This window comes from Eutrema salsugineum, unplaced genomic scaffold (assembly GCF_000478725.1).
Source record: "Eutrema salsugineum unplaced genomic scaffold, Eutsalg1_0 scaffold_6, whole genome shotgun sequence".
NCBI lineage: Eukaryota > Viridiplantae > Streptophyta > Magnoliopsida > Brassicales > Brassicaceae > Eutrema > Eutrema salsugineum.
Window position 1 is genome coordinate 3,489,778 of NW_006256547.1, and position 13,369 is coordinate 3,503,146.

A 13,369-nucleotide genomic window follows, 5' to 3' on the forward strand; every position below is an offset into this window, starting at 1 on the left:
GTTTTTGGAAGAGTGAAGGTTGGCTATATGTACTGTTGGCTTCATGAGAGAGAGAGAGATATTGATTGTTTTTATTCTGTAATTTTCTTTGGCAATTAACTGGCAATCAATTTGGTCCTAACCGGGACCCACACCATTACCAGAAAATCTCATGGATTTTGTTTGATGAGAGACATCTATGTGTGTGTGAGAGAGAGATAGAGACCTATTTGCTAATATATTCTTAAATTTAACTCTTTTGTTGTATTCGTAGTTGCCGCGACATGGGCAAATGGTTTATCTATTACTCTCACATATTGCCTATTTATTAAATTTATAGCCAGTATTAAATGCTTAGAAACTGTAAATAAAAATGTCTTTGTAAAGTATTACTCCATTGTAATTTGATTTAAAAGAGAATAAGACTTATCCGCAAAAAATTTACAGAAATTATATATATACACATATATTAGTTTTAGTTAGAAACTTAGAATACAATTTACTTTCATGAGATTTTTTTTAGTTTTAACAATTTTTTTTTTGTAATGAGACTAATTTCGATGATATTGTACTTCTGTTCTAAGAATTATAGGTTAACATTTTTTTAGCAAATAATAAATCAATATCTATAATTTTTTCAACTGTCCTAAATATAGCACTGTGTATATATGCATGTATCAGTTTCCTTTGTTTTCCAATGGTGAACAAGTTGGATCCAAAGAGATTTTGGCTGCGGTGAAACTTCAAACCCACTGTACCCATTTTCACATGGGTTTGATCATCACAACATGTCTGTATATCATAGATACTGCCAAATTTCTCTAGATTTTTCCACAACTAATTAATAATGATAACAATAATAATTGGGAAACAAAAACTAGTTTGATGACTAACGGGGCTCTTTCATCACCATTCTTCGCCCATGTGAGGCTTCGATAATGACTCAATCAAACACCAAACCATCTTCGACTATCATCTATTTTATTCCTTTATTTTATTTTATTAGGTTATTATTGAAACAAACATTAATGTTTTGTAGTCTTACCCATGATTTCTGAGTAGTTTATTTAGATGATAGTCGAAGATGGAAATATTCATTATACACTATTCATCGTAACAATATTGATGTTTGTATGATTATACACTGTAATAACAAATTCAGTATACACTGTAAGATTTAATTATTACTATTATATTATACTTGAGTAGGGAATGTCACATTCATATATATATTTATGTTTTTTTGTCAATTTTATCTATTTTATTCATTACAGATTAACAATTTTTTTTTTGTTGTATAAAGTTTGTAAATAACTGATTCATCGACTAAATTAAAAATCAAAGTTCATATTGCAGGTATATTAAAACTTATTTTCCAATTCAGACAACACATCCTTTTAGAGTCAATAGTAATTGGAATAACAGGTGATATATAGAAGAATATGTTGGGCAAAAGAGTGTGCTGTTAGAATGGATCCATCAAAATGACAAGTGCCAATATTATTGGTGTCAATCGAGTAACAAATTGATGGAAGAATCTTAGACCGCAATTATGACAACAAGAAAAACCAATAGAAGGTCATTAACAGTATATTAATAATTAATCGTTTTTAACCTTAACAGTTAATCAACTTTAACCATAATCATTAAACAGTTCCATCCATGTTAGTAAGAAAGAAAAAGGAAAATAAGTAAATTATCTCTGTCGATGGAGTTGTATCAGTAACTTACATGATCGACTTTAGCAAATGGGAGTATAATGAATTAATAATGTACATTGTACAGTAAGAAACTTATTTTTGAAAAAAGTATATCTTTAATACTGCTATAGTTTTATTAATTAGTCGACTTTAGTTTTAGTATTTATTTTTTGTTTACTAACTAATTCTTCATTTGAGACGTGGTTTAGTTGTATTGGGTGATCAAATCAAGAAGCGAAGCATGTGGGAGTGAGAAGCTCTAACAAAGACTGTGTGTTGTTTAAGTTGCATTGCCGATTTGGTCTCTTCGTTACTGTTTTGACACGTGTGGGTAGTGTCGTTAAATCCTTTTAAGTTTCAAGCTCCACACTGCGGAAAGAGAAAGAGAATTCAATAATTATCTCCAAATGCATGCATGACATGATCAAACAAAACATGATTAAATAAGGTTCATATATATAGAAAGATTCTAGGTAACAAAATTAAAATTGTACATGATGTGAATAGATTCTTACAAAATTCTATGCTTGCAATTTTTTTTTAACGAGCATGGAATCTCCAAATTTACGCCAGCGAAATAAATTCCTATATATTAATCAAAACTTTATTAATATGAATTATTACGTAATTCGCTAAATATGTCTGATTTTTTGTTTTGTTTTTAGAGAAACGAGAATACGTATCTTAATTTGGTTTTGTCGAATTGGAGAGAAAAAGAGAAAGTAGAACATACACAAATTAGTTGTTTTGGGACTACATACAAAGTTATGGGAAAATCAGACAAGTATTATGAATAAAGAAGTGGGGCCTAGGACGTAAACGCGTGACGTGGGACCCCCCGACGACATATATAAACATGGGTGATGAAATGGGTTGATTGTGAATCATGTCCTTTTCTGCATTCAGCTGTAAACTATAGGATACTTACCAAAAAATCAATCTATATATAATAAGCTAATTTATATTACTATTATTAAACTGTAAATACTACTAACACGCATAAAATACTTTTCTAAGTATACATTTTCAGGACTTGATGTAAGAGTTAAATACTTTTTTCAACCATTTAATTTGCTCCAATTATAGAGAGATCATAAGGAGTGATATATTTTTCGAGATATGTAAAATTATAGAAAATATTTCAATCCTTATATATAATTTCTCTAAATCTTAATGTGATAAGATCGCATGGATCATGTGTGTGTTTAAATCAGCGGATGTTATAGATATTGTAGTGATTTTAAGGTATTTTGATGGAGTTTATCAGTTAAATATAATACAAATATCATTATTTCATATGAGATTCTAAAAAAAATTTCTTTCTTAGTTCACCCAAAATCTATAAAGAAAAACTCATTAAAATCCATTTTTTATAGATATTTGGTTCTATTTATTTCTATAATGAATTTTAAGTTAATACGACAAAAGAAAAAAAGAATTGATGCAAAAAAGAAATTTGAAAAACAGAGTAGCTATATAAAAGAAATTAATTTTGTAGATAAATGTGAAATAATAAGGTGACGTCCATATCAAAGACCGCCATTCTATCGTCCCATTCCACACTCAGTCACATGTAAATATGGAGGGTCCATTGAATCCTCAACAAAAGGTCACAACAAAACTAATATTCTATAGAGCAAATGCAATTTTTATCATATTAAAAAACATACTCGTATATATTCTTATTTTATAGTAATGGATGAAGTTTATTCAACATGGACTTTGGAGGTTTCAGAGACGTTGTTCCTCAGCTTGCATACACACATGCAGTATCTTTTGGTGTTATCTACGCATATTTATGTTCTTGGTACAAGAGAATCTAATCTATGTTGACAAATTTTCCATTTTATAATTTCGAAAACTGGAAAAAAAAAACTATATCGAGTTGTTTTGCCTTTTTGTATAATATATGTCGGAAGACAAAAAAATTCTTACAAACATTTATCTTATATGTTCTTTTTCATTGCAATTTGTTATCGTCCTCTGCTTTTCTAACTATAGAGGAGATAATAAAAATAAAATCACAAGTACCAAGTCTCGACTAGCTCTTATCATTTCAGTTATATGGTTTGAATGCTAATGTTTGCACTTATTTCACTTAATCTAAACTTCTATTCGAATATCACATCTAGAGTTTAGAATAAACTTAAACAATATAAGTTAGTATTGGCCAATTTACTCATTTTCGAATTGTTTTTGAGTTGGAAACAAATACTTGCATCACAAACTCTGATCAATGGATGGCCATATGATAGGTAGTCTAGTGAATTATAGTAGTGTTTTTGGGTTATTATCTGGATTCAAGTTTGCATGTTGTTGACTAAACAGAAAACACAAAAAACCACCTAATTAAAACTTGAAAGAAAAAAGGAAGTGCGAAGTAAAAGTTGGAGAGAAGAAAAGATTTTAGATTGGACGCGTTTTTTGGAGCAAAGTGAGAGAGCAACTGAATGTTACATTTGACTCCAAAAGGAAGGAGACATTTTGTCGTTCCAATTAACCGCACTCCATGGGATCTTTGTTCCCTCCTTATCTCTTCTTCCGTTGAAGTTCTTTGTTTCCTACAGACGATTCATACAAAATACTTCTATATGTTAGAGCCACACAAACTTCTTTTGATGACAGGACAAAATATATAGCGAATTTTGTTTTTTGATATTAAACATTAAATCTGTTATTTTTCTCTTTGAAAGTCTGGTTTTCAAAAGTTGTAAGAAAAAAATTCTTCAAAAACAGCCTCTGATTAATTGGCACTTTACGTTTTTTTAAACAATATTGATTACAACCATTAGTTACAACCATTAATGTTTTGAAAGAAATGTTATCTATGTTCCGATACCCATCTCTCAGCTCGTTCCCATGTGCCTTTTGTTCATTTCTATAAATTTTATTTGCCTATCAACAACATCAATTATACGTTTCTTTTGGCTCATTCTGAAATGAAACTTCCAACTTCAAAATATATTATAATTTCATATCAGTTCACTTTGATTTGCATGATCCACATGATTAAATATTTAATAGAAAATCATTAGAGATGTATGTTTTTGTTATTTTCTACAAAGAATATTTTTATATATCGGTATAGATGTGTAGCTATATATAAATGCCAATACAAGAAAAGGTATACAGTGTATATGGAAGAGGAAGTTTGATTTAATGGGGCATGGGATGTGAGCTTTATTGGAACAATGTTGAATATGGAAGAAGAAGCTATATTGACTTTTTCGTTAGATAGTGTTGTTCTTTCAGTTTTCATGTTACCATTTTATTTTCTCCTGTCGCTCTCATCCCATAGCACCACCAGCACATGTACGTCAATATCTTACACAGACACACACACAGATATATATATATATATCTATATAATCATATGCAGATTGTTCATGCAATACATAATGTATATTTATTTTTATTACAAGGTCATAATTCAAAATAGTCTTAAAATGTTCTTTGACCGATCTTGGATAGGACGAACAAGCCGGCAAACTAAAATAATGTTTGTCAAGTGTATCATGTATGGCGATCGAACTTGTGGCGGACCGAGCCGAAAAATCCCACCACGTCATCTCTACGTACATAGACCTCTATTTATATGTTTAAGAGGAAATCTAAAACCTAATATACTTCTCTAGGTACTTTTGAAAAGCTCATGTATTATTATTGTTAAGTTCTCTAGGTACTAATTATAGAAGATAAATATCGATCAAACTGAACAATACACAGCAGGAAGAATTACACAGACTGATTTTTATGTGCATTTGGAATTCCCGTAAAACCATCAAAAATGTTAAATGTAGACCATTAACATCAATATTCGGGGAAGAGAAGAGGACAAAACTAAACTTATGATTTGTTTCGATTTTAAAAACAGGAGAATAGCGTCGATTTTCAAAAGAGGAGAAGATATTAGCTCATATAGTGACTTTGACCGAATCGATTTGGGGAAAATAACCAAGGCAACCTAGGCTTTTTCCACATACGTAATAAATACTTAAATTTATCGCGGATGTAAATCTTACGAGATTCATGCATTATCCACGAAGTCCAATTTTTTTAAAAAATATATTTTTTTCTAGCAAATGCTATTTAATTACCGAAAATTACAACTTCAGTCTAATTTGGACTTCAACTACAGTCTAAAGACTAAACTTTCAAGTGTTTGACGAATTGGTGGGGTGTGTGAAATCAGCACGTCGTAGATGGGCCTAGCCCACAACAGGCCAACATATTTAATCCGTCCTTTTACGCAAAAAAAACACCGCAATTGTTAAAAACAGAAAGCTGGATTCGACGAGTAGAAGAGGGCTCGTGAAGAAGCCCATGTTGAATTTGTTGAACGCTGTTATAACAGACACATTCTCATGTTTCATGCTGCTCGTCTGTTGTGAATCAAAGAGGTAGATGACCTTTGGTAACATTCAAAACTCAAATTGTGATTAGTATATTTTGCAGGATGATCTGCAGAGAGAGGATTACCCGGAATTGAACCGAAGTGGGAAAAATCTAACCGAACCGGATATAAACACCCAAATGTTTTTTTTTTCATTAAAACACGTGAATAAAAACATATGATCCAAACCAAACTGAACCGAATTTTCGATCCTAAACCGCTCTATTCGAGCTACGAGAAATCCAAAAGAACCAAACGAGAATCGAACCCCGAATCAAATACCCATGCCCATTCTTAACTAACTAACTTTTGTAAATCGTGAGAGAATCGAGTGATATCAAAAAAAAAAAGAGAGAGTTGCGATTCTAAAGTCTACAATATTCAATAATGAAAACAAAATATTCATCTTTTACGTAAGAATGAAAACCAGAAACCCACATTTTATAGATATTTTTGCGTCTTTGATCCTAGCTATTCCCAGAAAAATGCAAGTTTATCTCAAATAATTTTTAAGTATGTTATTTCAGTTTGTATTAACTGCCATGTCAAGTATGGGTCCCACCTTAATTCTCCCTCATCTCCACACGTACTAATACTTTATTTATATAGCAATTGAATTTAAATATCGAATAATCAAATGTACACTATTAATAATAACAAAAAAAAATCATTATCTCACTCTCACACCCAAATTATCTTCTCCTCTTTTCTCTCTTTCTCTCTCAAAATAAGAAGTATCTTTGAGTAACCTTTGGCTTTGTTTCTAGCTTTTTCTCGATCGGTGTTTTTCGTCAGTGTAAAACCTGGAATCAGAGAGCCACAAGCTGTTAGAGATGGTGGCGGCAGATGAGTGGACGAACTCAGCGATGAGAGATGGAGAAGTGGTGGCGGAGCTTTTGGTTCGGCTCAAGGAAGCCAAAGTGACGCCTCTTCTATTCACGAATCCGACTGTAGCGGCGCTCCGGTGGGGAATCCGGCAGCCACGGTCTCGATCTCCGAGAATAGAAGCTGAATCGGCTAAAAACTCCAGATGTAGTCCAAGCACACCGCTCTCTTGGAGCGGCGGTTGCGGTGGTTCGTCTTCTTCACCATCTGCTTACGTCGACGGTTACGAGGCCACTAGTCGTCGAATCAGTGGCTCCTTTGCCGTCGGATCTAGATTCAAGGTTCGTGCCTCCTCCATCTCTCTATATATAGTATTCTCTCTTTCTCGTTCTCTTCGATTTCCGATTAGCTGAACTATGCATCTTCGACGAGCTGTCCCGTATTTCGATTTCTTTCGATTTTATCGTCCATCAAAATCTTCTTCTTCACTTCCGTTTTCGCTAACAGCGACATTTCTTAGCGCGTCGATCTCTTGATTTCCGGCTACAGCTTCCGGCCTAAATTCTTTTTTTGAAGCGTGATAACAAGTATTTTCTTAAGTTTCCAATACCAATGATTCTTCCAAATCCACGAACGATTTTTTTTTTTGTAATTTTGTTTCCCGAGAAAACTACCTCCGCTAAATTCCAGAGGTTCTTTTTTTTTTTTGTTTCTTCTTCTTCCTCCGGAGCTCGTTATTCTCAGTGCTTGACTTAGAGAGGGTATTCTAGTCATTTCCTGAGGCGGCTAAAACAAGATGCGAGACGACGCCGTTTTTATTGTTTGCCCTTTTATTTTGGGTTCGCTGCAATTATCCGGCGTAATTATCGTTTTTCTGTTGGCTAAGGTTTTAAACAATTTCTCTTGACTGTGTAATTTATGCTGTGTATAGATTAAATTTTCTCTCTTCTTACGACAAAAAAATTCTCTCTTTTTTTTTTTTTTGTTTTGTTTCTGCAATGATAATAAGCACGATCTGGATCTGGTAAAATGTACTGTTTGTGATGGGCCTTTGGCTCCTTTGATTATGGGTTAGCTCGACTTTGTGACAGTGGACCCCATAGTTTCTTTTGGCTTTTTGACTCTGTTGTTGATTCATTCCATCTATATAACCGGTGGAGTTTTGGAAGAATGACAAAGATTGATTTTTAAATTTCATTGAAATCCGGTCACATCACATTGAATTGTTTTTTTGTCATGTAGTGGCGAATAGAGAAATGGTTTAAGATATTAGATTTGTTTGCTTTCTGTAGAAATATATATATATATAAAAAAAACTTCAACTAAATCTAGATTTAACGGCAATGGAGAGTAGAGTTAGGTTATCAACCTTGAAGACGCGTTGTTGTTGATGTTTATGTCACATGGGACCCTTTTTCTCAACATTGAATTTGTGTGGGGACTTCAACTTCTGTTTCTTGTGACTCAACTTTTTAATTCCTCATTTATTAAACCATTCTTGTTCTTATCGCAGGTTCTTGTAACCGCAGACTTGGATTTTCATGTCAAGAGATTTCAGAGCCAAAAGGTGCCCAATTCTTTGAATCTTGCGTATGATTTATTCTTGAGTGCAATTTTCGGCTCTTTAACTTTTGATCGTGTTTTGTATAAGCAGGACATCGACATTGCATCGCTTAGATCACCATTCAGCGAGCGAGGCATCGAGAACAAGAACTTGAAAAGAAGGAAGTTGAACACACAGATTTCTACTTCGCTCTCAGGTTGTAATTTGGCGGAGGATCAGAATGGCAATGCGGATGGTAATTTCCTGCTACCAGATTTGAATATAATGCCATGTGAAGAAACCGGTGAACACTATTCGTCTTTGGGTGTGGAGACAACACTATATGGGATAAGGATTGTGAGGTGAAGGAACTCACTTAAACCATGAGAAGTGGTTGGTTTGAGACTCTGGTTCGATCAGAAGTGAGCTGACTTGATCATCTTTTGGCTCGGCTTTTGATAAGGGTCCGCCACGCAGGAGCTCTGAAAAAAAAAAAGACATAAGAGATCTTCTGCGTATATATTCCTCAAGGAACTTTCTTCCATTGTGGAGTGGTTCTAATAAAGATCATAAGCAATGTTGTAAGATCAAGAAAACAAAGAGAAGAATAGACTTTTAACTGTTTCTCTGGAAGAAAAGAAAAAAGGTCATTTTGTATTGTTTGTCTATATTACCATAATGGGGTAAAAGGGTGTTCATATTTCGAACCTAAATACAAGATGGGCTCAATAAAATCCATATCTCGACCCACAAAAAGAAATGCATATGGGCGGGCCCTGAGCTGAAACTACCAATAGTCTAATCTCTTCTTTTCCTTTCAACGTCAAGCAACAAAGCCCATTTACATGTAAGAGATGCATCATCATCATGTAAGCCCATTTAATGCCGGGTGAATTTAACTTTTAGCTAACCAAGTCTTAGGACCAAAGACTTGGACTAATTTTGGAAACTGACCAAGGTCTTTGTGGATATCAAAATTAAGCTTTCAAACCTAACTAAGAACAGAAGAATCAGATGGAATCTTTCAGTTGCTTAACTTATTTCCGATTCTGGGTGGAGAAAATGACCTAAGATACTCAAACGTGTCGAATTGATAACCAAAAGTAAGCAAGCAATGTGGGTGTGGTATGGTATGGCCAAAGGCAGAAGCATTGAGAATGAAAGAAGAAGAGAGTGGAGGAGTGGTCCATTCCCTCAAGGAATTGAATATTAATTATAAACACTTACTTTTCTTCGCTTAGCTTTTCTCTATTTTTGGTGGTCCACTTTTCATGGAGAACAGTCTAATTTCGTGAATTTTATTTTGAGGAGCATACAGTATGTCTTATTCCTCTTGACTTCTACATAACTCAACTCTTTTCTTTGCACTCTTTTTACATTCCTCAACATTACATGTTTCCATGTGTTCTACTAGTTAGAAACATTCAAGATCAATAGTCTCTATGACTTTATTCCTCCCATCTGCATCTATTTTTTTCAAAGCAAATTTTTTAGTTTAATCTAATGTTGAGTTATTACATGATTTATGTGCATATGTTTCATCAACGTCCATTGCTACTTCAGCTTAATTTGCTCGGACTGAAGATAATTATCCCCTAGCAGACCTTTTTTGTTGTTCATTAATTCTATATTTTGTTAAAAATAATGCAACTGATAAAGTAGAACCATATATATGCTGCATTCAACTTTTTGGAAACATACTAAATACTTAAAAAGTAGAATTAAAATATGAAAAAATCTTGGAATTAAATACTTTTTCATGTACATTTTTGTTGCGCATAGCCAAAACCAATGATAAAATATATACTAAATGTAAAGAATAATTTTAAAGAATAATGTGTAGTTTTTAAGAGAACTATTGGATATTGCAAAATATTGAAGAAATTAAAAAACTTCAATCAATTTGGATATCAACTTAGGGAGGACGGAGTGTTGTTGATTAAAACTTAAAAGTAAGGTATTTATGGGTGTTTTGAAAATGTTAACATTCTAGTCTCTAGGTATACATAGTTCACACAAAAATGTATAGATCATACACTTAACTTTTTCTACAGCTAAATGGCATATATTAAGGCTGATATTATATTCACTGTGTAAGTATTTAACAAGTCAGCATGCAAAAACTAAAAACTCAATGGTAATAGACTACGACGAAAAAACCTAATGATTTATGTTATTTTCTTACGTATTATTTGTTTTTGTATTTTGTTTGTACTAAATTTTTATTATATATACTGATCTGTATCTTGTCGGCAATTATATGTGTAGATGTTAATACGTGTATGTTATCAATTATCATAATGATGTATCACTATGTATGCTATTTGGCAATGAATAAAGATCAACATGATGAGTAATGAGACTTGACTTCGACAAAGGGTATATGAGTGTCTGTGTGTCCGGTCGTTTAAAACCATGAAATTATATCAATGCAATTCTGATCGATTATCAACAAGGTTTAATTAATGAAAAATCTTTGTCAAGTAGATACACTTCGTTTCCATTTCTACCCCACAGTTTAGACTTTTTTAACTAATTCGTTTGACAAAATCCTAGAGGTTCCTCCACTGTCGGCAGATTAATTGAGGTCTCCATACATTTTTGTTTCTTGCATTTTGACACACATTATACAGACTAAGGACTTGTACATACAAACAATCTCTAATTAATGAATCGGTTTTGTAAAACTTAAACTCGCCGTTCGTTTATAATATAATATATATATATGTTTTAATATATGGATGATGCATGTATTCAGAATTCAGATAAAACATCTATGTTCGTTCCTAAAATCGCTTTTTGCATGGTGTCGCTGTGTTGCACTTGAGCAAAAGAAAAACTACAACTACATTCCAGAAAAAAAAATTCTAAATGATAACGAGAGTGAGAGTTCACTAACATATGTTAACAATATGCATATTCATGAACTAGTATAATGCAAACCAATGACCCTACCAAGTCACCAACCGACATCTAAACAGTATTGACGACCATATCTCACCATGCGATACACCACCTAGAGAGAGTAGACTCTCTCTAAAGAGAGGCATGTAAAATTTGACAAACCTTGTATAATGCTAAGAAATAGGAATCGCCAAACTCAAGGGCTGAGAGATTCATTTATATACACATCGACTTGTTCCATACAAAGGGATTCAGGGACATGATACTGAGGAATTTGTGCATGATTTGAGTGATGAGACTGTACTTAGCATGCATGAATCTAAGGTTAACTTATCTTCTTATTTAATATGTTTATTCCGCATGAGCATCAGGATCATAAGCTTGGATTGTCTTAAATACAAAATATCTTTCACAAGCACAAGGTCATGCTTTATATGTAATAATTGAACTGGGACATGTCAAGTTTTTAAATCGGAAAATCTTGCATAGCCAGATTCCACAGATAAATATAAAAATATACAAATTTGTCTCTACGTATGATGCATTTACTATTGCATAGTATGTAAAATAGTATGTTACAGAAAGCACAGAGTATATTATTACCCGCTTTCGCTTTTGAATGTTATTCTCGTAACTACAATATAATATTTTACTTGGTGAAATTCGAAGTTTCAAACTAATGACCGAATAATTCTCCTCAATTATTTATTTTTCGTTATTACATTGTGAGAAATCGTGTGGATGTGTTCAGCTGTAAAGAAAAAGAAAGAAGAAGGATAAAAAGGTTGTGAAAATGACACACTTCCATTAAAAGAGTAAACGACTTAATTATAAGCCTCTCTCTCTCTCGGTGACGATGATCCAAAGGCAAAGCATTTTATTCGTTTGGTCACCGACCTTATCATTTCCTTATTACATCTCTTATTGAAAATTGAAATGCATTACGTGTTATTGATAAATCCTAACAACATATCCAGTTAGAAACATACAAATCAATAATCTTCAAGCTTATGATCGAACACAAAGACGTAGTTTTTCTTTGTAATTTTTAAGCTTTGACTTCTTTTTTTTTTTTTTAAACCACAAAGTTTATATCCTTTGCCCTATTGTCTCCTTAGATTCACTTGTTCAGAAACGTTAATTATCCCTCCTTATGTACCGAGGACTCAAAAAATAGAATCCACCAGTACCAAAACATATATAATCTAAAGTTTTTCTTATAACAAACTCAAGTTTATTGGTTGGACTATCAATTCGGTTTTAAAATATGTACCAATTGATTTTTGAACCCAAAAAAAAAACTTATTTAACATAAGAGAAAAAAGGTTTTTTGAATGTCTTGTCAGAGACGATAGATATTAAGTTTTGAAATCTTTCATGGAAATGTATTTTTGTCAGAACCGAAATTTGATTTTAAAATTTACCTTAAAGAAAAAAAAAGGATTTTTTTTATCAAGAATTTTGTGGGAAGTAGGAAGGGGACCATTTGGTGATAGGTAAACAGTTGGCTATTTAAACACCTTTCTCACCCTTCACCCGTCACCAACAACTGGACCCCACGCGCTTATTTTTACCAATATGCATATTTCTCTTTTTTCTGAAAAATAATTTCTTTTTATTAAAACGTTTTTTATAAAAGAAAAAAATTGATAATTAAAAAACAATTTGTTACTTCGTTGGGGTTAAATCCGTCCCTCCACTTTCGTTAAGCCGGCGGCTGTCAGCCTAAGTCTGAAAAAAAATCTAGGACTGGTCCCCACGTTTATTTTTTATTTTATTTTTTTTGTCGTTATATATTATCTTCTTCGGAAATAATAATCTTTTTTCTTTATTCGGGGTTGCATCAATCCAAATGTACGGTTAGGATTCTCTTATCCCAAAACGCATGCTATTGCCTTGGGGGGGACCATATGTGGTCCAGACAACGTCGTATTGACGCGTGTCTTTTATGTTTTGGCCCGCGAGTAGCGACGTGATTTATGGTCCCCTCCCTCTCTCTCTGCATTTTATTTTCTCCTTTTGGCC

At 32.9% G+C, this 13,369-nt stretch overlaps 1 protein-coding gene across 2 annotated transcripts; it reads left to right on the forward strand.

Moving 5' to 3' along the window:
* Positions 1-6,732: 6,732 nt before the first annotated feature.
* On the forward strand, positions 6,733-9,158 carry LOC18013200. 2 transcript variants are annotated; one of them, XM_024151826.1, is made up of 3 exons: positions 6,733-7,238; positions 8,552-8,802; positions 8,921-9,158. In XM_024151826.1, the coding sequence occupies exons 1-3, from the start codon at positions 6,906-6,908 to the stop codon at positions 9,057-9,059; spliced, it is 723 nt and encodes a 240-aa protein (XP_024007594.1). In that variant the 5' UTR covers positions 6,733-6,905; the 3' UTR covers positions 9,060-9,158. The 2 variants fall into 2 exon arrangements, with proteins under 2 accessions (XP_024007594.1, XP_006394768.1); XM_006394706.2 differs by adding an exon at positions 8,411-8,464 and having other exon boundaries at positions 6,736-7,238; positions 8,552-9,097.
* Positions 9,159-13,369: the final 4,211 nt, after the last annotated feature.